A 27,825-nucleotide genomic window follows, 5' to 3' on the forward strand; every position below is an offset into this window, starting at 1 on the left:
CCAGAAGTATGTGGTGATTTTTTTGAAGAGGGAAAGAGTGTCTAGATATTTCTGAGTCTATTTTTTTATCTTTTTGTTCCTTCCTTTTCTGCATAAAATAAGTGAGCTCATTACTTTCAGTACATCTCTTGTTATAAATTCTGGAGATTATTGTTAATTTTTTGATACACTACATTTTGGACACGTTTATTTTTATTTTTAACATAATGCTTTTAATGTAATGTTTAGGAAATATGAATCTAGATGAAATACTTGGTGAATCAGTATGTCGTGAAAGGCATCAAGATACATCTTCAGATCTAGATCTTCCAACTCCTCATGTATTTTTTGAAGATGACAGTAGTTTAAGTGAACCACAATTTGCTCCTCCTTGTACACCAGAAGAAGATCATTTGCTTGATGGCAGTGAGGTAATGTCGTATTATGGATTATCGGTAAGCTGATGGTAATGTTTTATTTTCAAGCTTCATACAGTTTATCATATATTGTGATAATAAACATGGGAGCTCTGAGAGAAATAATAACAGTAGAATTTTTTTGCTATATGAAAAAATAAAGCATACAAAAAATCTATAATTGTTGAATTTTAAGTATTTTGAATAAAGGAAGTCTTTTTTAGTAAAGATAAAAAGTTGCAATTACCAATTGTTTTTAAACTTACATGTAAATAACTTATGTGCTCATTCTTATGTGCAGCATTCTTTTATAGTCTTTATCTCTTGAATTTTCTCAGCTTGAGTTTATTGTATTAATATATATTTTAATCTTTGAATAATATTTTATACATCTTGTTGTGTTAATATGAATGAGAGCTTGTTATTAACATAGCAAGCTCTCATTCAACCTCTTTGTTATGCATCACTCCTCCACCAGTTGTGATTTAATCCAAAAAATTGTTCTCTTATTTTAAATTATTATTAATAAAAGTTTTAAACATTTAATTTTTTTAAATTTTGATAAATTTTATACTTAATGTAGTTTTGAGATTTTTAGGTGCTTTGCAAAATAATGTTTTGTTTTGTTTTTTTTTTTTTTTGTTTGTTTTTTTGGCTGATGCTGTATAAGCTTTCTTCCTTGCATCATATGCCCCTACTAATGCTAATGCTGAATCTGAAGGTTAAAAAAAAAAAAGTACGTACTTTGTAAAAGCCAACACAAAATATATTACGGTACATAAAGCGAACTTTTAATTAAGAAAACGGTATCTTTATAAAATGGTTTGTGCTTGTTAACAGGAGAGACTGCTTCTGCAGGGATGGGATACACTTAAATAGAAAGGGTGTAAGAATATTTGCTGATGCTATCGAGGCAGTGTTAGGTGGGTTGGAAAACTGCTAGCTTGGGGGGGGGGGGAGATACACGTACTGATAGATTAACAGTAGCCACTGGCAGAGGTGAAAGTGATCCTTGCAAGGTGGAATTTCAAGGACTGGTGGGAGTCATTGTGGAACGAGTAAATACATGGGCTATGTTAGGGTAACTAAGTGAGAACAGGTGCATGTATACTTGCATGTACACCAATGTTAGGAGTATAGTAAATAAATTTGATGAATATGAAGTGCTGGTCAAGACATTAAAGGCAGATATCGTTGGGATATCAGAGATGTGGTGTCACACAGAGATAAGGAATTCAGAATTGGATTTGGGGAGTACAATGTGTACAGAAAAGGTAGACAGGATAGGAAGGGAGGAGGGGTTATGCTGTTAGTTAAGAAACTTAAAATCTAAGGAAGTGCATCCAGTTGACATAGATGGATAGGCAAATTTGAGTCAGTTTGGTGTGACATAAACACTGGAAAAGCAAAGTTGAGAGTAAGAGTGTGTTATAGGCCTAATGACTCTGATGAGTACAACGAACAATTGTATAGAGAAATAGAGTGGGCCAGTAAATCAGAATGCCGTATAATGGGGCAATTTTAACTTCCCATATATTAACCTGAACGTATGGGTTGGTTACTCGCACACTAGCAAGACTTTTGTGGATTTATTGGATGATTGTTTTCTATAGCAGCTTGTTTGAGAGGCAACCAGAGGGTCTAATACTCTTGATCTGATTATCAGCAGTGATTATTCATGCATTATGAATTTGCAGATAAAGGGACCACTAAGTTGCAGTGATCAGTGTACTGATATGGGATTTACTTAAAGATGTCACTACCATTATGGGTTAAGGGAGGGGTTTTTTCTTTTGTAAAGGTGACTACAGGTAACCCTCATATAACATGATAGTTAGGTTCCTATAAAATCTCATGTATTGCAAAACTGGGACTAAAAACCAGTACAAAAAGAGAGGTTACGTTCCAAAAGCTAACAGAAATGCACCTTTTTTTTTTTTTTTTTTTTAATTAGCTATCAGAAACTTAATTTTTATTAAAAATAGTAATAACTGAACAAATGTCTTACAAACCGTGATACATAGATGTCAGATAATGTACATTCATTTAATTTTCTTCCTCTTCACCACTGCTAAGCACAATCACACCAGAACGTTTTCTTCATTGCAGAATATCTTTGCCTTTTGGATCTTTCTTCTACAGTATCTAAATTTATTATATCTTCCGCTCTTTTTAAAAATCAGTAATCTGGGTTTGTTTGCTTTTGCTTGATAGATCTTTGTAAATTTCATGGTATAGAGCTAAGGATTTTTGGGCTCCATTTTGAACTTTGTGCTCCTTTTAATCGAAGGATCTGCATTCAAAAAATAAGATTGTAACTGCTCAGCTAAGTTTATGCTTTCCATATGCTTTTTAGTGTAAAATTTGGAACTTCAGAACGCCAGCCTCTTTTTCTACCAGTAATTCTTGAACTTCTTTAGTAGTCATATCATCAAAACCTTCCCTTCCTACTGACTTAGGGATGGAATTTAATTCACAACAAATAAATTATTACAATAAGCTCCTTAAGAACAAAGTTTAGTAACATATACCTAGAAAAATTTATAACTGATCTAATAAAAAACAAAATAACCTTACAAAAACCGTAAAAGTTACGAACTCCACACTTTGAAGTCACAGTTTTTTATAGTCTCAAACAAGCACAAGTTCGGTAGCACATAATAACGTAACACAGGGATTTCCCAACTTTTTTTTTTTGCATAATGACTAGTGAGGATTCACAAAAACGAATGGAAATGTTGAAAAATAGCAGGGTTTCCCCTGCATAAAAGCTCAAAAATAAATAGTGTATTATGTGAGTTTTGCCACAATTCTCTAACCATGTTAGAACGAAACTATGTTATATAAGTACTGTCTTGTGCAAGGATTTCCGTAATTTATTAGACCGAAACGTGTTGTAGAAGTACCATACTATATGGGGATTGCCTATACAGTGGAACTGATGATGTTACATATACAGTAATTCTATACAGTGGAACCAACTGATGATGTTATCAACAGCAGATTCTAAATGGGAATCATTCAAGGAATTAATCTTGGAAGCTACTAGGCTTTTCATACCAACTAAGAAATACTGTTCAAAGTTCAGGCTACAATAGATGTCAGATGAACTAATGACACCTGTGGCCGAGAAGAAAAATGCATGGGATGGTTATAAATTATCAGGTGACAGACACCTATGGTAGGTATAAGCTAGTCTGTAATCAAGTCACAAAGGAGGTTAGGCAAGCAAAGGCAGATGACGAGAAATCTTTGGTCCACTTGATATTGATAGTTCGACTTTTGGGGATCCTGCTCAGATAGCTGACAAACTGAATGAGTATTTTGCATCTACATTCATACGTGCGGAATTCTGTAGGAAAGTGGAGGACAGAAGCTTATTAAACTCTAACAGGGAGCTAAATGATTTTGTAATAACTGAAAGCAAAGTTGAAGAGCAATTGTTGAAGTTAAACATAAAAAAGGCATCTGGGGTGGATGCAGTGATGAGCTGTGAATATTTTAATAATGAGCTCGCAGTTTTTCCAACTTTCTTCCGAGTAAATTTGATTGGTCACGGAAGTGATGTCATCCGCATCTTCCACCAGAAGCACTTCCCACGCTCACACTATTAGTGTGATTAGAGCGCATCACTCATTTTTTGTGACCAGTATGATATCTCGAGTCAGGGGCGGATTCGGGGGGATGGACAGATGGGGCTTATTACCTCCTTTACCGTGCATATAAGTGCATATGTATATAATGTTCCTAGGTCTATCTATAAAAAAAAAAAAAAACTTAAAAACCTGGTGTCATGCCTCCCCTTATGATGATAGCTAGATACGACAGTGTCTGGAATTTTTGAAGAGTATGATGTCACAATCATACTTCCTGAAGTTACTACTGCAGTAAGTATGATTGCAATAATACAAATATTTGTCAACAATTTCTTTTTTTTTTTTGTTGTCCCGAATTTTCTCTGCATTCCATTGTTAGGTGACCATAACAACTGCATATGTCGCTTCAACTACAAGATCGGTACTTCAATCGATGCTGTTTTACAGAGACATTTAGATATGTTGCAATCGCAAGTATCATCTCTTAAAAACTATCACAAAACATTCTACAATATAAAAACTATTACTTAAAAAACAAACTATTCTAGAAATGATAAACAAAATCACAGATTACATGAAAAAAAAATTATTACACAAATATTCAAGAAAAATTTATTCTAAAAATTGCCGTATACTATTTACATCTTATTAATATTTGTTGTCGATTCTCTGCTTTGCTCAATAGCTGAGCAATGATGCAGAGGAAGCATTTGATGTAACGATCTGGATCAAATTGAAGCAGTGGTTTTCCATTTAGATGTATAGTCATCATAATCTGCAACGTGTTTAATTGTCAACATTCATTCATTCATTCATATAATATTATTCATTACGCTGAAAGCTCATTCAGCTTCAGCGCATGCTGCTAATCGCAATGGTTTCAAATATATTTCTGGCTTTCTTAATTGAAATGGGAATTTCATTCGATTTTAAAGATAAACTGTCTTTGACAAAATCTCTAAAATCATTAATTTTTATTTCATATTTTATCAGAAAACAAATTCCTTATTCGGTTTTCACCATCTTGCCACCAAGACGAAAGTTCTTTCTTTCATATTAGCATTAGTATAGGCATACGATGCAAGAAAACAAGCTTATGCAGCATCAGAAAAAAAAAAAAACCTCCCATTTCACCCCTCCATTCGTTCCAAATGCCTGTCAGCTCAGTTTAAATTTATTTAGGCTATCAACTTCCACAACAAAAGATGGCAGTCTGTTCCACCAATCAACTACCAACTGGCTAAAGGCAAATTTCCGCACATCTATTCTACAACTGTCTTTCCTAAATTTGAATCTGTACCCCCTCAGGTTCTTAATCTGAGCAAGAGGAAGCAAAATTCCTATATATCACTGAAACTCCATGACCTGTGCTGGTAGCCCGTCTGCACTCTCAGCAAACTTCATATTTGACTGCACAATTACCCCCAGGTCTTTTTCTCTTTCCACTTCCTTGAATGTAGTACCACACAAATGGTACATTTCTGTTTAATTATTGCTACCCATATGCAGTATTTTGCATTTGTCAATGTTAAACTTCAGTTGCCACTTTTCAGCCCATTTGCCCAACTTATCTTTTTTTTTTTTTTTTTTTTTTTATGTGAACCCCAAACACGAGAGGTATTAGAACCTATAGTACTTAGTACCGTGCTTGGGTTGGAGGTTGAGAAGACGAAAGAAGATATTTGTTGACATTGGACTTGAACTTCTGTAGATTGTAATTTTCAGGAAATACGTATGAAGGAAGGTTGTTCCAGAAAACGGCAGTTGAATGAATAAATGAGGAAGATGAAAAGTTGGTTCTGTGGGTTTGAAGTTGGACAGTAAATGGATGTTGGCTGGTGGCGGCACGTGTTCGGACTGTTTTGAAAGAGAGAGCGGGAATTATAGAAGCCAATTCAGAAGAACAGTGCCCATGGAAATATCTGTAGAAGAGGCATGCAGCAGAAACAGTACGTCTATGAGAAAGCGAGTGGAGAGACTCTGTTAGAGATGAATCATTAATTAACCTAACTGCCCTCTTCTGAATGGAATCAAGAAGCCTGAGAGAGGTTTTGGGGGCACCACCCCAAATGTGGGAACAATATTCCATGGCAGGGCGGATTTGCGATTTATACAGAGTGAGCAGCTGTTTGGAAGAAAAGTAACGCCGAGAGCGAAAGAGAAAACCAAGTTTTTTAGATGCAGAGGAAGCAATATTTGTAATGTGCTTGTGCCAAGAGAGATTAGAAGTCAAGGTAATCCCCAAAAGAGATATATCCTTTTGCCTAGAAATTGGAGTGTCACTAAAGATAAGCATAGGAGCAGAAGAATCCTTTTTGCGAGATATAAGACAAGACTGAGTTTTAGAAGGGTTGAAATCAACTAAGTTGTCTTTGCCCCACTGGAGAATTACCTGAAGATCGGCATTTAAGGAATTGGTAACAGATTTTCGAGAAGTTGAAGCTGATTGAGCAGGGCAAGGTTTCTCAAAATGGAAAGTTGAATGCAATGTGCTATCATCGGCAAAACTATGGATAGGATTTCCAGTCAATGGAAGAAGGTCATTGATATACAAGAGGAAAAGAGTGGGGGAAAGAACTGAACCTTGGGGGACACCGGCATTAGTGGAGAAGTTAGAAGACAGAGAGCCATCTACCATCACCCTCAGTGAGCGATCAGAGAGAAAACTGGATAACCAATTACTAAAAACAGTTGGCAAACCATAAGATGGAAGCTTGTTTAGAAGACCTTTATGCCAAACACGATCGAAAGCCTTTGAGATGTCAAGAGCAACTGCTTGTGTTTCACCGAACCTTTCCATTGAAGTAGTCCATAAATGGGTAACATAAGCCAGAATATCACCAGTGGATCGACACCGACGGAATCCATACTGGCGATCGTTGATCAGACGGAAGGTTTCTAGGTAGTTTAAGAGTTGGCGGTTAATTGATTTCTCCATTACTTTAGAAAGAGTAGAAGTAATTGCAATGGGACGATAATTGGATGGGAGGGATTTGTCACCCCTTTTAGGAACTGGCTGGATATGAGCAAATTTCCAAGCAGAAGGAAAAACACCTTTGGAATAAGAAAATGAAAAAAGGCGGCAAAGAATAGGAGTAAGTTCAGGAGCACAGATTTTGAGAACAAGTGGAGAAATACCATCAGGACCTGGAGCTTTCTTAGCATCAAGATTCATCAAAATCCTTCTGATATCCTTTTGACGGAAGACCACAGGAGGCATTGAATGGACCGTGTTGGGAATGGTGGGAGGTGTTTTACCAAGTTCATTAATACATGAGCTGGAAGAAAAATGGGATGCTAGCAGGTCAGCTTTATCCTTGGCTGAAGTGACAACAGAACCATCTGGTTTGGTCAGAGGTGGAAGCAGAGATGGGCAAAAGTTGCGGCCAATAGCTTTGGCAAGAGACCAGAATGCTCGGCTACCATTAGGGCAAGAAGCAAGTTTTCTACTCTTAGCCTGTTCAAACTCTAGTTTGGACTGATTAATAACTGCTTTACAATTGTTGCGAGCTTTGGTGTAGGCAGAAAATGAAACTGAAGAATTAGAAACAAGCCAATTACGATATGCAACATTCTTCTCTTGAACAGCCTTAGCACATTTATTGGAAAACCAAGGTTTAGATAAAGGACGAGATTTTAAAGTGGAGTGTGGGATAAAGGATTCCATTCCTGCAAGAATAATTTCACTGACACGATCTGAGCAAACGTTGACATCAGGAGTTTTGAAACAGTAATCCGACCAAGGAAAAGAAGAAAAGAAGTCTCGCAGGTCATCCCATTTTGCATTCTTGTAATGCCAAACAACACGAGGTTGGGAATAGCCATGAGATAAAGGTTCCATTGGAGAAGAGACAATCACCAAGTTGTGATCTGAAGTGCCTAAAGGACCTCTCACTTCGACCGTGTACTTAGAAGGGTTGTTTGTGAGAAAAAGATCAAGCGTATTGGCTGTATGATTAGGATTGTCCAGTATTCTTGTAGGTAAATGAACAATCTGTGCTAGGTCATTAGTAATTGCAAAAGCCTCAGCATCTCGACCTGCTGGGTCGGTGTGACTAGAAAACGGAAGCCAGCTGGAGTTGTGAACATTAAAATCACCAAGGAAAATTACCTCACTGTTAGGAAAGTTGGACTGGAGAAAGTCAGGTTGCAACGAGAGGAAGTCAAAGAGCTCCAAGTGATTAGTGGAGTTGGGAGAACGGTAGAGACAACAGATGAATTTGACACAATGAGGTAGAGAGATTTTAAGCCAGAGAAGATCAAAGAGAGGAGATTCCAAATTGCCAAGTCTCTGACAGGGAATATCAGAACGGACATATGCACAAGTACCACCTTTGAGGCGAAAGGAATCATACAGCGAATAATTTGGGCATCTGAGATGAACAGTAGTTGAATCAGCCGATAACTGAGATTCTGTCAGAAAAAGTACATGGGGTTTGGCAGACTGCAAGTGGAAATGGACATCGTTGAGATTAGAATTGAGACCACGTATATTTGTGAAATGAATTAGGAAATCCTTGGGAGGTTTAGATCTTTTCGCAGATAAGCTTGTTCTATTAGTTTGACAATTCATGGTGTATTCAATAGAAGAAAAAGTGGGTGGGACATGCTGTATGAAGTAATGAAATTTTTGGATATGGCGTACATGTGGGAAGAATATACCCAGATCCTTGACATAACGTGGCCTCGACAATGCTCCCCGCATACACACTACTCGGACTCCCTCCAGTCACTATCTGGCAGAGTAGAGGTAGCAAGATTATACACTAGCTGATCCGGAAGCCTCCTAGAGAGTTACCAATAGGTTCGGTCCGGTGTACTAACTAGCGGCCGGCCTGCGAAAACCGTTTTAGAGCTGTACCCTCGAAATGTAAGGAATATTGGATCTCGCCACAACGTTCATCATAACCTCAAAAGTCATCAATCATACTGCATGATGGAAGAGATAGGGAAGGGTTGACCGGAACTTAGCTCTAGAGACTAAACATGGGTTCCACCACTTCAAGCCTCCAATAAGCAAAGTGGTGGTATTTCACCGGTTGATGAGAGTCATCTACCACCTAGTACTGCCTGGTAACATAGAGGGGCGGCATTCCTCCATGTGGTGTGGGCGCCACACCTCGACCCCTGCTTACGTTGGTTCACACCTGGGTGGTCACCCACCATGTGCTTGTGCATGGAGGTTATACCTCCATGCACAAGCACGCATGGAGGTTATCTAGATCCAGTTGGAGTAGAATACTGTGCTTACTGTCGTTAACAACCCTGCCAACCTTTGTATCATCTGCAAACTTTGACATTAAACCTGATATACCTTCATCAATATCATTGATAAATATACAAAACAATGGGCCCAACACAGAACCCTGGGGAACTCCACTAATGACATTAAGAGCAGTATCCATTGATTACCAGTCTCTGTCATCTTCCACTCAACCATCTCTTTATCCATTGTAGCAACTTATCCTTAATCCCATACCTCTCCAATTTGTACAGCAGTCTTCCGTGTGCAACAGTATTAAAAGCTTTCCTGAAATCCAAGTATATGATATCAAAATTGTTTTTGTCATTCAGTTGCTTTGTGACCACATCATAGTATCCAATCAAATTGGACAGACAAGACCGCCCGTTAACAAACCCCTGCTGTGTCTTAACTATTACTGCAGTCTTGTCTAGATGATCCTGCAATGCTTCTTTAACCAGTGATTCCATTATTTTCCCCGGAACACGAGTTAAACTAACAGGTCTATAGTTACCTGTATCACCTTTTGAACCCCCCTTTCTGAATTTACCCCAGGGGCTCACATCTGGTTAGTATGGGTTTGGCACACCCAGGGTCCTCAGCTAGATATCATCATTCTTCTCTTTCTTGGTGATTCCCTTGTCTCTCTCTCTCTCTCTCTCTCTTAGGGTAAGTTGGGAATTTTTTTTTGGCTGGTGCAGCATAAGTCTCTGGCTTCCTTGCACCATATAGCTAATAATAATAATAATAATTGGTGATACATTTGCACACATCCAGTCCATAGGGACCTCCCCTGAGTCCAAGGAAGTTCTCATAATTATGGCTAAGGGTTTGCTTACTTCCTTTGCTGCCTCCTTTAATATAACTGGATAAGTCCCATCTACCCTGTGCCTTTTTTATGTTTAACTTCAAAAATTTCTCCTCCACTTTGCTCTCAGCTATTACAAAATCACTTAGATCCCTGTTAGAGTTTGATAAACTTCTGGCACTCCTGTGTGAATGTAAATGCAAAATACTTATTCAGTTTATCAGCTACCTCAGCATGATCATCAATAGTCAACCCATCTATGTTAAGTGGTCCAATCTGATTCATTCCATTCCTTCTAGAGTTTACATAAGTAAAGAACTATTAGCTGTTTTTCTTTGCATCCTTTTTCTAAGGATTTCTCGTAATCTGCCTTTGCCTGCCTAACCTCCTTTGTGACTTGATTACAGACTAGTTTATATCTGCCATAGGCTTCTGTGTCACCTGATACTTTATATGCATCCCATACATTTTTCTTCTCTGCCACAAGCCTCATTAGTTCATCTGACATTCATTCAAGCCTAAACCTTGGACAGTATTTCTTAGTTGGAATGAAAAGTCTAGTAGTCTCCAAAATTAAGTCCCTGAAGGCTTCCCATTTAGATTTCAACTTTGGTAACATCATCAGTTTATCCCACTGTACAGAATATAAAAACTGTCTGAGTCCCCTGTAGTCAGCTTTACGAAAGCAAAAGCCCTTCCCTTTAGCCTTGATGGTAGTTACATCTTTAAGTAATTCCCACTTCAGTACATTGTGATCACTGTCACCCCCAGTGATTTCTTTATTCTCAAATTCTTAATGCATGAATAATCCCTCTGGTTGCCTCTCAAACATGTTACTATAGAAAACAGTCATCCAATAAATCCACAAAAGTCTTGCTAGTGTGCAAGTGACCAATCCACAAGTTCCAGTCAATATCTGGAAAGTTAAAATCCCCCATTATAAGACATTCTGATTTACTGGCCCACCCTATTTCTCTGCAGAATTGCTCATTGCAGATTCATTAGGCCTATAACACACACCTACTCTCATTTTTCCTTTCCCAGTGCTTATGTCACACCAAACAGACTCAGCATTGCATTGTCCACCAACATCAATTGGATGCACTTTCTTAGATTTTATGTGTTTCTTAACTAACAGCATAACACCTCCTCCATTCCTGTCCTGTCTATCCTTTCTGTACACATTGTACTCCCCAAATTCCAATTCTGCACTGCTTATGTCTGTGTGACGCCACATCTTTGATATCCCAACAGTATCTGCCTTTGATGTCTTGACTAGCACTTCAAGTTCATCAAATTTATTTACAATATAAATTACTCCCCTCCTTGAATATATAAATTACTATATATTCAAGGAGGGGAATGCCGGAAGTTTATTGAACTCTAACACGGAGCTAAGTGATTTTGTAATAACTGAGAGCAGGCAAAGTGGAGGAGAAATTGTTGAAGTTAAACATAAAAAAAGGCACCTGGGGGGAATGGAATCTATCCAGTTATACTCAAGGAGGCAGCGAGGGAAGTTAGCAAGCCCTTAGCCATAATTATGAGAGCATCCTTAGATTCGGGTGAGAGGTCCCGAATCACAAAGGAGGTACAAAGGGTGACACGAGTAATTACAGACCTGTTAGTTTAACTTCTCTTCCAGGGAAAATAATGGAGTCACTGGTTAAAGAAATATTACAGGATCATCTAGACAAGACTACAGTAATAATTCGGACACAGCATGGATTTGTTGGGGGAAGTCTAGTCTGACCAATTTGATTGGATACTATGATGTGGTCACAAAGGAACTGGATGCAAAAAATAATTTTAATATCATATACAGTAGAGCATCAGTTATCCGAAATAATTAATGTCAGACCTCTTCCAGATAGCAAAATTTTCTGGATAATCGAACATGAAGTGAAATTAAATAAATTCTGTTTTAATGTATTAAGGTAAAAGAAAAAGACTTTAAATAGCATGAAAAAAAAACAAATTTATATAATTTAAAAAAATAATATTAATTTATACATAAAAATTTGCACATTTACATATGTATATGTATTCGGATTTCGTAGCCGAGTGGTCAGGAACGGGAGTGCAGTAGCACACACTCTTTGAGTTGACCGGGGTTCAAACCCCTGACTACTGAATACAGTCGATCTGCCAACCCTCAATGGACCAGCGTGGCAGATTATGGCCCATTTCCCTCAGCATGAATTGCTGAGGAGGCTTCCATCCTGCAGTGGGTTGATAATGGCTACACTTTACTTTTACCTTTTTTATGTATTCGGATATATATTTTACTGCAAATTTTATGTGGAAATATATTTAAAGTAATTTTTTGTTTTATTTGTTATGACCTATTTTTTTTTGCTGCTAAATCTCTCAAGTTCCTTAATGATATCAGTTTGATTATATCACATTCTTCCTGGTTTTCTGCCCATTTCATTCCTATTTCCAGTGCTAGTCCCAGGGTCTCACATCTGGTGAGTGTGGGTTTGGCACACCCAGGGTCGTCAGCTGGATATCATCATTCTTCTCTTCCTTGGTGATTCCCTTTTATTCTCTCTCTCTCTCTCTCTCTCTCTCTCTCTCTCTCTCTCTCTCTCTCTCTCTCTCTCTCTCTCTCTCTCGGGATAGTTCAGAAATTTTTTTTCTGAAAAAATAATAAATCACACAGTTTCGGGCTGCTATTATACTTACTGGACCTGGAGCTAAACTAAACATTATTTGAAATGAAAAGAACAAAATATGTCATGGAAAATTGGGTTCACGGATGCGAATGACTAAACTCTTATCACTCGTGGTTTTCGAGAAAACCGATCAGTCCTAATCCAATGTTTCACCAGATAATAAACATTTGTCTCAAGTACTACCATTAATAAAAAAAAAAAAAGAAAAATCAGCCTTTCAAATTATTCTAGATAACCGACGTTCTGCTTTACTTGTATTTCAGGAAAGCTTTTGCTACTGTTACACATGGAAGACTACTGTACATATTGGAGCATTATGGCATTACAGACAAGTTACTATGGATTAAAAGATGGTTGAGTGGGAGAAGACAGATAGTGGTAATCAATGGATACTGCTCTTCGTGGACAAATGTCATTAGTGGAGTTCCCCAGGGTTCTGTGTTGGGCCCATTGTTGTTTTGTATATTTATCAATGATATTGATGAAGTTATATCAGGTTTAATGTCCAAGTTTGTAGATGATACTTAAGTTGGCAAGGTTGTAAATGACAGTAAAGACAGTATTCTACTGCAACAGGATCTAGATAAGTTGGACAGATGGCTGAAAAGTGGCAACTGAAGTTTAACATTCACAAATGCAAAGTACTGCATATGGATAACGGTAAACCCCGGGAAACGTACCAACTGTGTGGTACTATACTCAAGGTAGAATTTGAGAATGAAAAAGACCTGGGGTGATTGTGCTGTCAGATATGAAGTTTTCTGAGCAGTGTAGACAGGCTGTAAGAGTAGCTCATGGGGTCTTATCAATGATATATAGGAATTTTGCTGGTAGGGAAAAGGAGGTGATTATCCCTTTGTATAAGGCAATGGTCACGTCATGCCTTGAGTTATGCATACAAGTCTGGAGGCCTTAATTTAGGAAGGATGTAGAGTTGCAAGAATAAGTTCAAAGAATGGCAAAAATATCGGTGAGGGGAATGAAGGGGTCCTCTTACCAAGAAACTCTTAAGTCCTGCAAATTGCAATATCTGGAGACTAGCCACCTGCTAGGTGATCTGATTGAGTTGTATAAGGTTTCAGCAGGCTCAATGGTGATATGATTCTTTCTCTTTTTCAGATATTGCACCTGAGGGGACATAAATTGAAATTGAGGAAAAACAGTTGTAGAATAGATGTGCAAAAATTTGCCTTTAGCCAGTGGGTAGTTAATTGCTGGAACAAACTTCCATCTGTCATTGTGGAAGTTGATAGTTTAAATAAATTCAAGGAAGAACTGGGAAACTTAGAGCGAATGGATCAGTGAAATGGAATTTTTTTTTTTTTTTTTTTTTTTTTTTTTTGGCTGATGCTGTATAATCTTGCTTTCTTGCATAATATGCCTCTACTAATGGTAATATGTACCAGAATAAACCCTACAGCCATACTAGATTTCTTCAGTGGTAAGTTGCAAATGCTTAAAAACCTCAAACATAACTAAACCAAAAAAATACAAACATGCAGAAGAGCCACGCAGCTGATGTTATTAACAATAAATATAAAATAGGAATGTCGCCAGATCCAGATTATGGGTTTGTACTGTGGTTGTCAAACTGCCTGATGTCCCTGTTGGGAATAAAGAGTGAAGACACAGGGAAAAGGAGGTGATTGTCCCTCTGTCAGGCCACGCCTTGAGTACTGCGTACAGGTCTGGAGGCCTCATTTTAGGACGGATGTAGATTTACTTGAGCAGGTACAGAGAAGGGCAACAAGATTGGCGAGGGAAATGAAGGGATCCTCTTACCAAGAGAGGCTTAAGTTCTGCAAATTGCAGTGGCTGGAGACTAGACCCCTGCACGGTGATCTGATTGATGTGTATAAGGCCTTGAATGGGTTGAGCAAGCTGAATTCTGATGGGATCCTTCCACTTGTTCAGATTACGAACCTAAGGGGGCATAAATTCAAATTAAGAAAGGACAGATGTAGAATAGATGTGCGGAAATTTGCCTTTAGCCAGCGGGTGGTTAATTGCTGGAACAAACTTCCATCTGTCGTTGTGGAAGTTGATACGTTGAATAAATTTAAGGAGGAACTGGACAGGCATTTGGAGAGAATGGTGTGATTTTTTTTTTTTTTTTTTTTGGCTGATGCTGCATAAGCTCATACTCTTGCTTTCTTGCATCACATGCCACTACTACTATATCAGGAATCTGTGAACTATCACAGCAATAATTGACCCAAGTGTAGAAAGACACCATCAGTTATCAGTAAAGTTGTGAAAAGGCTAATATAGCAACTATGTTGAACATACCTGGTATGGCTCACTGTATACAGCAAAAACATTTGATGTATTGTGATGAAGAAAAAATAAATAGGATTGAAGTTATGTAAGGAAACATGCTTATATAGCACCAATCCAAAAATATATAAAAAAATCAGATTTAAATTAAATTCAAAATATAAAATAAACAGTCACCTTTTCTTGTTTCATTTATATATTTCTTTTTAATATTTATCCAATCCCTTGTTATATTTTGATAAATTTCCAAACTCCTCATGAATAGGTCAGCGTTTATTCTAATTTTCAAGTACTGTTTGACTAAAAGAAAATTTTTTGAAATGCAGTCTTCAATTTAAATTTATGCCTCCCTTGTATATGTCACATATTTAAGTGTAAACATTCCTTCATCATTTAGCTTACTCAAGCCTTTCAAAGTCTTAAACACCTTGATCAGATCACTCTGTAGAAATCGAATTCCTAAACACTGTAGCTTACAAATCTTGATAAAAATACCCCTTTTTACTCTCAACCAATCTCATCACTCTTCTCTATACTCTTTCCACCAAGCTATATCTTTCCTAAAATGGAGTCTCTGAACTTGCATATATTATTCAAGATTTGACCTAACCACTGCTTTATAAAATAGAATAGTGACCTTTTTATCTGGCCAAATGAACTGTCCTAGCAGCTTGACTGTTAAAAAAACTTTATATCAGATTGTATACTTATTCCCAAGCCCTTTTCTTTATCTACGGTCTTGAGTTTGGTGATATCTAAATAAGTTTTTTAAGTAGTAAACCACTGGATGGAAAAGACCCAAGTTTGAATCCTTTCAATGAAATGAGGAAATTTTATGGGCCTTTTTTACAGCATAGCTGAGTTAGCTGGTTTTTTTGACCAGAAACTTAGGTTTTTCATCCATCTATCAGGCAAATAAACCACAAAATATATGCAATTTACTGACAATATACTAATTCTTCATGGCCTTAGTTGCTTTGCTCCTTAACAGACATATACACATAATTAAAAATCCATTTTTCACACCACAAAATGTTTTGATTGACTTTTCCCATATGGTTATAATTGAAAAACTTATATAAACTTCACCAAACTGTCTTTTAAAAACTTGCTGTTCTTTTGAAATGAAAATTGCATCATAATGCCATCAATTGATGTCGAATCAAGTTGTTGGTAAAAAAATTTTAGCCTTGCTTGCACACCTTGATATCATAGATAATTTATGGAGTTAAGGCAGTTGCATTTACTTAACTTATAGCATCAAAGATTTTTGCAAGAAAATTCATTCCATATCTTAATCCATTGGATTGTGCCACACATTATAGTATACACCATTGATTAATATTTTATGTAATATCAGTTATCTAAAATGTTTTTGATGGCATCTCTGAATATAAATTACTGGCAACAGTGTGATTTCATTATAGAATAAATAATTCAAAACAAACACAAGAGATTTTAAGTGCATTACTGCACTTAAAATCTCTCGTTTTGCAAAAATTTGCTAATTCAGAGTTTAGCTGTTACTAATTATGATACATTTACACTAATTTGTATATGCATTACTGCATTAAGCTATTGAGTCATTGACTGCATTATGTCAAACTTAGAGACAAACACCATTGATGACTATAGTTCAGCATAAGTTGCCTCCCCTGAGTCCAGGAGCTTCCCCGGGTGGTTAATGGCAGTCATCAGATTTAGCTACTGCAACAAGATCTTGGAAAATTGGGTTGATGGGCTGAGAAATGGCAGTTGAAGTTTAACATTGACAAATGCAAGGTACTGCATGTAGGTAGCAATAACCCCAGAGTAACTTGCCAATTGTGTGATATTATACTGAGGGTAGTGGAAAATGAAAAAACCTGGAAGTAATTGTGCAGTCAGACATAAAATTCTCTGAGCAGTGCAAAAATGCTGCCAGGGCAGCTCACTGGGTTTTGTCAGTGATATATAGAAACTTTGCTAGCAGGGATAAGGAGGTGATTATCCTTTTGTTTAAGGCCATGTTTCGGCTGCATCTTCTGTACTGTATACAAGTCTAGAGGCCTCACTTTAGGATGGATATAGATTTGCTGGAACAGGTTCAGAAAAGGGCAGCTAGACTGGTGAAGAGAACAAACAGGGCTCTTACCTAAAAAGACTTCAGTTCTGCAAATTGCAGCATCTCAAGACTGGGCACCTGCACAGAGATCTGATTGAGATGTTTAACACTTTGAATGGATTGAGTAAGCTGGATGTGAATGGTATTCTTCCACTTTCTGAGACCGCATGCACACGCGCGCACGCACGCGCACACGCACGCGCACACACACACACACGAGTGGGCATTAATTTAAATTGATCAAGGATGGTTGCACGATAGATGTGTGGAAGTTTGCCTTTAGCCAGTGGGTGGTTGATAGTTGGAACAGACTTCTATTTGTTTGTAACATCTGCAAATAATTAGCATGATTAACAGCCTTGTCAAAGAATATTGGGCCTGTGATTCCTAGTATGTTAAGATCTTTTTCCAGAGTAACATGTGGGTTTACATTGGACCAGTACACACAGTTATTACGATTGATATGCCCATTCAGTTTGAATAATTCCAGCTATCTGTCTTGGTCACCATCGTGCAAACTTTGTAGCACCTAAGGAACGTAAGGCTTCATCTTGTTCTCTTTTAAGAGTCGAAGAACACTGCTTTTACTAATATCCAACTCCACAGATGGACATTGACTGGATTTTTGAGGAGTTTGCACCAATGATTGTCTTAATTCATCTGACTTTTCTGCCGCTGTTGCTGAAACTGGCCTTCCTGATTTTTTTTTTTTTTTTTTTTGCATCATTTACCCTTCTGGTTTCTTCAAATTTTCTGACCAGGCTTGTGATATTATGACTTTGAACTTGCTGAATATTAAATTATTCCACTAACAAACGAGCAGCTTTAACTCCATTATTGTCACTTTGTTAATAATGTATAACTCCTGCCACTCTTTGTTAAACGATAATCCATGTTCATATAGGGTAATCTTGAATAAAATTATAATAAAATCTGAAATAGAAAATTAGAAAACAATGAAAATAATAATAACAGAAAAAAAGCCAAAAATGAAGTTATTTGAAATAAACATTTCAAGTATAAAAATTTAAAAAAAAAGTGTTACTTTTGGACCATCGTGTGTGTGTGTGTGTGTGTGCGCGCGCGCGCACTTTCATTGTTTTTATAATCTCTCCAAGACTATTTAAAAATAAAAAAAAATAACTATACGAAAAAACTAATATAGCAAATAAATTATACAATTAGAGTTATACCTGGCAAGGTACAATTCTGCTATCTAAGTAGAAAAAAACCCTAATAATCAAATTAAAATAAAATCATAAAGTAAGTAAAATACAAAGCAACACTTGCCCTCGGCAGTGAAAATGCACAACTCTCACCAAGGAGCTGCACCCTCATATCCACCAAGGTATAAGTACCACTTTCATAATAAATGAATAAAATTAAGACAGGGAACTCATAAGTTCCCTGTCTTAATTTCATTCAGGGAACTCATAAGTTTGCAAGTGCTGATGGACCCCTCTTCAAGGGGCCCATAAGCACTTGTGAACCCATAAAAGGATCTATTTCAGTTTTTGACCACTATCATTCCAAGTGTCAATGAATGTCCCAATACAATCCAAACATAGAAAGAAAATAGTGTACAAACTAAACTCAAAATTGTATGCCATCGCCAGTGCCCTCTAGGTTAAATAAGCAAATGTAACAAGCAAAATGCAAATTTGAACATCAACTCCCATTCCCATGTGGCATCTCATAGTTGCTAGCAATGATCTGGCAGCTGTGTTGCCAGATCCTGTGCTGCCAGATTGTGTTACCAGCAAGGTTGGCATTTCACAATAAAAAGTACTGCTCCAAGGGAGAAATATATTGTTATTTAATTAAAGTATATATCATTACCCATGCCTCAGTTTCTGCCTGTTTGGGGGTCTCTTAGATAGGTTAATAAGTATTGTACAAGCCCATAATGAAATATATCCACAGTATGGAAGATGAGATATTCAATGGTGTGGCAGATTAAAAATTTACGTAAATACAGTGGTAGACAAAAAAACTGCACCACTTGTGAATTTTGGAAATGTGTTTTGTGCTGCATTGTAGGTTGCAGAAATGTTTGAAATGCATTTGGGTTATATATCTCTGTGAATGAAATCAAACAAAAAGATTCCACCTAATATACCTGCCATAATTGCCGTAACTATCTTCCTAATGGGTAAAATGCGTAATTGATGGAAATATGAGAAATCATGCAAATGGCAATCATGACAACCAAACATACATTTTATTGCATTTACGTGTACAAACTGAAATGACAAGTTAACGTAATAGTATTATGTACTGTAAATCAGCAAAATAAGTCCTCAATATTTTGTTGTTCCTCCTCAAGCTGCAATTATAGCCTTGCAATGATCTGGCATAGAATTAATCAGCTGGATATACGGTTGCCCAATTTCGTGGTACCACACCCTTAGAATGCTCTCCTGCAGCTGAATCTTACTTGTTAGCCTCTTCTGAGCAATTTTAGATGACATTTGTACCAGAAATTTTCAATAGGGTTCAAATGTGGACTGTTGCCGGGCCTGTCCAACACTGTAATGCCAATTTCTGAGGAATGACTGCACCTTAAGGGAGAAAAACGAGGGAAAACATTGGTGTAAGTATGTTTTAAGCCTTGTGAGACAAGAAGACAAACTCATCATTAACTTTAAATAGCATAAAACTTACCAATTTTGCTGTGTGGCAAGATGCTGAGTCCTGTTGAAAAATGCAGTTTTGGACGTCTGTGTTGATGATCCCTAATAATGGGTTTCAGCCACTACTCCAAGGTAGCAGTGTAGGTTTTTGCATTCACTGTTCCGTTAATAAACTTAATTTGCCCCACCCCTTTGCTTGTTATGCATCCCCAGACCATCTGCTGGGTGGGGAACTTTACAGTCGGTGTAATGCAGTCAGGATGGTATGCCTCCGATTTTCATATTCTGACGTATCGCTTCCCATCCAAGCCATGCAGGTTGAATTTCGATTCGTCAGAAAGATGACAGTGTCCCATTTCTCTTTTGTCCATGAAACGTGTTTTAGCCCAAGCAAGTTGCTTCTTCCTCATTTGTCGATCAACGAAGGCTTCTTCTTGGGCCGATAGGCATGAAGACCACATTCCATGCCATCCAAGCCATGCAGGTTGAATTTCGATTCGTCAGAAAGATGACAGTGTCCCATTTCTCTTTTGTCCATGAAACTTGCATTTTAGAGCAACCAAGACGCTTCTTCCTCATTTGTCGGTCAACGAAGGCTTCTTCTTGGGCTGATAGGCATGAAGACCACATTCCGAAAGCTGTCTTTGGATAGTTTGTGCACTTATTTCAACACCAGAAGCCATCTCAAAGTCCAGTTTTAGATCAGGAGCACTAGCATGGCGATTACGAAGGCATTGCTGTTTCAAATATCGATCTCGGGAAGGCATAGTTTCTCTCTTATGGCCTGATCCAGGTCTTCTCTTCACATCACCTGGGATACTGTTGGCTGGTGGCAACCTATTTTATCAGCGATAGCACACGTGGAAAGCCCTTCCTGGGACAGGGCGACAGCTACATTTTTTTTCTTGGTGGTCTGAACATATGGAGCCTTGCTTACATCTCCATAAAACAGGATACTAATGAGCATGTATACCCTTTCAATGTCGTATTTATAGAAACAGCTGATGCAATACCTTGCAATTACTGTCTGATGCAATAGAAGCATTATCTGACACAATACCTTTGCTTTGCAATAAACAAAATGACTAATCAAATGATATATTATACGTTTCACTACAAATGTTATTTTTTTTAAGGTGATGCAGTTTTTTTGTCCACCACTGTATTTAGGGTACGAGCTGTAGAACATTATTATACAGGTATTGCAAGGCCTTATTTTTGCACATAGCATTATACTTTGTTATGCCTTGGTGTTGCACTAAAAAATCACTGCTTCAAGGGAGAAGTACTGTATATTGCTATGTATATATTATTATTTATATTACTAATATTATTTATATTATTTATATTACTAACTATTCTGCTTCTCTCTCTTGGAGAAGGCGCCTACGTAGCCAGGTGGGAAGGAGCACCAGTGCGTAGCACACGCTTCTTGATTAGACCGGGGTTCGAGCCCGTCACCACCAAATGCGGAGTATGCGGAAAAGTCGGAATGACCACCGCACCGGAGCAATATGGCCTTAGTTGCTAATGCTTCTAAAAACCAAATAACAACAATAACAACAACATCTCTTGGAGCAGTGCAAATACCAAAGCAAATTCATAGTTTTCTCATTTGCATATACAGATTGATGCACCTGTAAGGTTATATAAGTCAATGGGGAAACAGTATTTGAATATTATATTCAGGTCTGAAGGCCACCTCTAAAGAAAGCCACTTAACTTCCTGAAAGGCCCTAAAAGGCTCTCCTTTTGAGTTATACAACCTCAATAATGCACAGATTTTTGTCAGTGTTTCTAAAACAACAGAAATGTTCCATGCTTGTTCATCATGTCAATTTTGTGAAATAGTTTATAATATGTACTTTATTTATTAAAGTACATATTAAAGAGGAAGTGCTACAGTTGATGCAGCCAGTTTCACAATATCAGCATTCCAATTGGTGTATGTTTATCATTCCACAGCCTCAGAATGAAATTGCTAATAAATAATGGTCAGCCTCATTCAAAATAACAGTGAATTAGAACTAACCATGCCAAATGACATTTCCATTAACACTAATGTGATCACAACAAGAATTTAGTCAAATTTTCATTTGACTAAAATTTGTCTCTTCAAATTTGTAACATAAATGAATTCAGTTACTTCAACCAAGAGATCCAGCTAGAATAACTCGGGCTTTATCTTCTTTTATCGGCAAATCCTATACCATTATGTTGAATCTAAACTTTTTTCTTCATTGTACTGTGGACTGAATGTTGACTTTTATATGGCAAAGGGTGTATTTAACATGCATAATCTGCCTCTTTGGTCAGTGGAAAATTCACATGTTCAAACAACCTGATTCCAGGTGCAGTTCAGTGCTAGTGGGTAGGCTATTGCTGGAGAGCTGCAAGTACATGTGCTGCAGTGTTCTTACAGTGACAGCTCAACCCTTCATTTTGGCTGTCAGAATGAATATACTAAATCTGTTGGATTGGCTGCCACATTTTTCTGTGGGAGCTTATAAGCAGCCCTCATTCTTCAGGCTCTCTCTCTCTCTCTCTCTCTCTCTCTCTCTCTCTCTCTCTCTCTCTCTCTCTCTCTCTCTCTCTCTCACACACACACACACACACACACACACACACACACACAGCAGTCACTTCAAAAATCTTCAGTAAATCGCATTACAGTTCAGAGGGAATGTTTTGAATTTTGTGGGTTGATATGAGTATTTAAGAAGTTCCTTAAAGTTCATGATATGTAAATATAAACAATGTTTATTTGCTTATATTTGCATTATATTGGGTTTTTATTGATTGATGAATAGCTTCATATAGCTCAGTGACAGTGCTTTGAATCTAAAAATTACTTGAGACTTTTTTTAGTTTATTTTTGTGTAGAACATGCTTGTGAAATAGCACCAACTGAAAAAAAAATAATAATAAATAAAAAATATTGAATTCCATTTTTGAAGTTTAAAATTTTTAACTTGTCAACTAGGTATTCCATTGTAATTTCTGCATAATTGACTTATTTTTTATGATTATTGTTATGCTACTAACAAAGACTTATCTGTTCTTCAATAACTTTTGAGCATAAACATGTGGATGATAAAAAGATTATAAAATATTAGAAATGTTAGAAAAGATTATAAAATGTTTGCAACCCTGCTGCTAGATAGCCCCCACTGGACCAAACCTATTTAACTCTCTAGGCTTCTGGATCAGCTAGTATATGATCTCGCCACTCTGCCAGATAGTGACTGGAGGGAGTCTGAGTAGTGTGTATGTGGGGATGGGGCATCGTCGAGGCCACATTATGTCAAGGAGCTGGATATATTCTTGCTGTGTGTATGCCACATCTAAAAATTTCATTATGTCATACATGTCCTCTCCACCTTTTAAATACATCATGAATAGACCAAAAACATCATGAATAGACCAGCTAATAGAACAAACTTATCTGCAAAAAGATCTAAGCCTCCCAAACACTTCCTCATTCATTTCACAAAAATATGTGATCTCAGTTCCAATCTCAGTGATGTCAATTTCCGCTTAGTGTGCCAAGCCCCTCATGCTTTTTCTGGCAGGATCCCAATTATGAGTTGGTTCAGCCACTGCTCATTTCAGTTGTACTAATTATTTGCTGAACAATTCTTTTCACTTCAAAAGTGGTACTTTTGCATGTCTGCTCTGATATTCCCTGTCAGAGACAATAATTTGGAATCTCCTCTTTTCAATCTTCTCTGACTTAAAATCTCTCTACTCCATTCTCTCAAATTCATCTGTTGCCTCTTGTTCTCTCAACTGCACTAATCACTTGGAACTCTTTGACTTCCTCTTTTTGAAACTTGACTTTCTTCAGTCCATCTTTCCTAACACTGAGGTAATTTTCTTTGGTGATTTTAATGTTCACAACTCCAGCTGGCTTTTGTTTTCTAGCCACTCAGACCCAGCTGGTCAAGATGCTGAGGCTTTTACAATTACTAATGACCTTGCACAGATATAAGTTACCTACCAGAATACCAGACACTTCTCACACCGCAGCCAACACTCTTGATCCTTTTCCCACAAACAACCTTTCCAGGTACACGGTCAAAGTGAGTGATCCACTAGACACCTCAGATCACAGCGTGGTGATGGTCTTTTCTCTAATGGAACCTTCCCTTGTGGCCATTCTCAACCTCATGTTTGGCATTACAAGAATGTAAAATGGGTTGATCTGCAAGATTTATTTCCTTTCTTTCCTTGGTTAGATTACTTTTTCAAATCTGATGTCATTGTTTGCCCAGTGAAATTATTCTTGTAGGGATGAAATCCTATATTCCACGCTCCACTTTCAAATCCTCTTATCTAAACCTTGGTTTTCCAATAAATGGGCTAAGGCTGTTGAAGATAAGAATGTTGTAAAGAGGTTATTAATCAGCCCAAACTAGACTTTAAAATGCTAAGAGTAGAAACTTGATTCTTTTCCAAATGGTAGTTTAGCATTCTGGTCTCTTGCCAAGGCTATTGGCAGCAACTTTTGCCCATATCTGCTTCCACCTCCATTAAAACCAGATGGTTCTATTGCCACCTCAGCTAAAGATAAAGCTGACCTGCTAGCATCCTACTTTTTTTCTAATTCGTGTATTAATGACCTTGTTAAACCACCTCCCACCATTCCCAGTGTAATCTATTCAATGCCTCCTGTGGTCTTCCAACAAAAGTATGTCAGAAGAATTTTTAACAGGCCTGATGCCAAGAAAGCTCCAGCTCCTGATAGTATTTCTCCACTTGTTCTCAAAACCTGTGCTTCTGAGCTTACTCCTGTTCTTTGTCACCTTTTTACAATTTCTTATTCCATCTGTATTTGACCTTCTGCTTGGAAATTTGCTTATATCCAGTCAGTTCCTAAAAAAGGATGACAAATCCCTTCCATCCAGTTATCATCCCATTGCACTTCTATTCTTTCTAAAGTAATGAAGAAATCTATTAAATGCCAACTCCTGAACTATCTAGAAACCGTCCGTCTCATCAACCATCGCCAATATGGATCCACTGGTGATATACTGGCTTATGCTATCCATATATGAACAAATTCAAAAGACTTCATGTTTGGCATAATGGTCTTCTAAATAAGCTTTTATCTTATGGTTTGGCAATTGTTTTTTGTAATTGGGTATCCAGTTTTCTCTCTGACCACTCACTGTGGGTGATGGTAGGTTGCTCTTTGTTTGACTTCTTCACTAATGCTGGTGTTCCCCAAGGTTTGGTTCTTTCTCCCACTCTTTTCATCTTGTATATTAATGATCTTCTTCCATTAACTGAAAATCCTATCCATTAAATTCCACATTTCAATTTGAGAAACCTTGCACTGCACAATCAGCTTCAACATCTTGAATATCCATTGCCAATTTTTTAAATGCTGATCTCCAGATAATTCTCCATTGGAACAAAGATAACTTAGTGATTTTGATCTTTCTAAAACTCAGTCCTGTCTAATATCTCACATAAATGATTCTTCTGCTTCTATGCTTATCTTAGTTACTCTCAGATTTCTAGACAAGATCACATATCTTTATTAGGGATTACCTTGACTTATAATCTCTCTTAGCATAAACACATCACAAATATTGCTTCCTCTACATTTAAAAAACTGGGTTTTTTTCTCTTTCACTCTTGGCATCACTTTTCTTCCAAACAGCTACTAACTCTGTACAAATCTCAATTCTGCTCTACCATGGAACGTTGTTCCCACATCTGGGGTGGTGCCTCCAAAATCTCTCTCTCAGGCTTTGAGACTCCATTCAAAAGAGAGGCAGTTAGGTTAATTAATAACTCATCATTACCACGTGTCTCCACTCTCTTTCTCATAGATATTCTGTTTCTGCTACATGACTTACATGACTTTTCTGTAGAACCTTGGGCACTGTTCTTCTGAATTGGCTTCTGTAATTCCTGCTGTTTCTTCCAAACCACTGTGAACACTTGCTACAACCAGTCAACAACCTTTTATTACTGTTCAACTTCAAACTTACAGAACCAACTTTTCTTCTTCCTTATTTATTACTTCAACTTCCGTTTTCTGGAACAACCTACCTTCGTATGTATTTTCTGAAAATTGCAATCTACAGAAATTCACACCAAATTTTAACAAGTATTTTCTTTCATCACCCTTTTTCTCACCATCATCATCAATCTTCTCACCCTTCAATCCCCGCACAGTACTAAGTACTATCAACAAAAAACTCTGTTGAGAGGACTGTGTTTTTTCTTCTCCAAGACCCAAAAAAGCAAGACAATCTCAGTTAAATGTTACAAATATGTTTATTGTATTTTTTTTAAATCACAAGGCATTGGTTTTTATGAATTTGCTCAAATAGTGCACCAGGAACACTACAAAACAGTTTTGTAAAGATTACATGATGCTGTTCAGAGAACGCAGCTAGAAAGGTAGGCTTTAGAATTAATTGGCACTTGCACCACTACAATGCCCCTGCACACTCAGTACTTTCCATTTGAGAATTTCTTGCAAAGTACTCCATCACTGTGTTCCTCCATCTGCCATACAGATTTAGCTCCCTGTTATTTTTTTTTATTTCACAGTCTGAAAGCCTGCTTGAAAGGTTACGGATCTGCAATACCCAAGGAAATTATTCAAAATGTAACACACAGGAATTAAAAACATTCCAAAAAGGTATCAGGAGTGCTTCCAGACGCTGCAGAAGCACTGGAATTGGTTTATACAGTGTTCAAAGAGACTACCTTAAAGCTAGTAAAAAATTAAATGAAATTTCATTTCTTACAAGGCTTTTTCTTCAATTCTTCATCATTTCCCATATAAAGTAAACTCTTTAAAATTCTAAAAGTGTACCTAGTGGTTGAGTAATTTTAGAGGAGTACATTTCAATAAACATTATGCACAAACAACAAACTTATTTATATCTATAAATATTTATAATTATTATCTTGGTCTTTTATCTGTTTTTGCAACCAGCAAGATTTAAGCTGCACGGATAATGCAGTGATCTTAATTCTCACAGCACAATACACCTACCATGTTGTCCTAGTATCACACTGTTTTCAACAGATAGTGTTAACTGTATTATAACTTTGAGAACTGATTTTGTTTACTTCATAGCAGTTCACATCGAACAACTTTTTTACAATTATTCTGTCTGCATGTTGTCACTAGAAACCACCTGCTGTCTAATGAGAGGACTGACTAGCCCTGGAACAGACTGTCATATCTGTCTTATCTTTTAAATAAATGGCCAATTAACCTTTGCAGAGTCCATCTGTTTGAAAGTAGTGCAGTACACCAGGGCAACTCATTGCAAATTAAGACCATTGCATTATCTGTGCAGTTTAAATCCTGTTGGCTGCAAAAACAGATTAAAGGGAAAGATAATCCTTTTTTTTTTTTTTTTTTTTGCATGAATTCTTAAAAGATTGGTGATTGCCAAATTGCTTTCTTAATATTTCTGGATTGTAAAATATAGATTTTTTTTTTTTTTTCTTTTTTTTTTTCTTTTTTTTTTTTTTTTTGTAAAATTTGCTGGATTTCACAAAGTTTACTGTATTAATTCAGTCCCTGAATTTTTTTATTATACTTCGTGTATGAACTTCGCAAGTCTAAGGTTACAAAAATTTATTCATTTATACTGGGTGTAAACTTATTCCCAAATAATCAACAACACTGGTTGACCTTATTATATGACAGACTGTAGATGCAGTAATTTGATGTTGATTACTTTTGGAGATGAGGAACAGAAGTAACACAATAAGAGAAAATGCTTCCCTTGATACAAGTTTTAAGTTTTCATTAATGCACTAATTTGATGATAGAAATTTATAACTCCACATCAGAGTATCTTCCAGGAGAATAATACAGTTATTGTTAAAATTTCTTTGTCTTCTATAATTGTTCCTTTTTCATCATTTATTCTGCTAATTCAGGATTTTTTGTTGTTTCCTCCACATTGGAGAACAATTGCTTGCTCACGTATTATCCTTATTCGTCATCAGCTATGTCAGTGTGCATGTTAAGAGCAAAAAAAAAACCTAATAAAAGTTGTTATTGTTAACAGAAGCAGTAATTTTAATTTTTCACTTCTTTTTGTATTAT

At 37.0% G+C, this 27,825-nt stretch overlaps 1 protein-coding gene across 4 annotated transcripts in view; it reads left to right on the top strand.

Moving 5' to 3' along the window:
• Window positions 1-27,825, top strand: part of LOC150090174 (adiponectin receptor protein-like) — a 155,701-nt gene that overhangs the window by 59,167 nt on the left and 68,709 nt on the right. For 3 of the 4 annotated variants that reach the window (XM_090368990.1, XM_090368992.1, XM_090368991.1), the window contains exon 3: window positions 229-434. In XM_090368990.1, coding sequence (XP_090225116.1) covers window positions 234-434 — 201 coding nt within the window. In that variant the 5' untranslated portion in view covers window positions 229-233. The remainder of the gene's footprint in view (window positions 1-228; window positions 435-27,825) is intronic. The other variant, XM_090368993.1, reaches the window with a different exon arrangement.

Source organism: Mastigoproctus giganteus, chromosome 2 (genome assembly GCF_048544385.1).
Source record: "Mastigoproctus giganteus isolate SK-2022 chromosome 2, ASM4854438v1, whole genome shotgun sequence".
NCBI classification, from domain to species: domain Eukaryota; kingdom Metazoa; phylum Arthropoda; class Arachnida; order Uropygi; family Thelyphonidae; genus Mastigoproctus; species Mastigoproctus giganteus.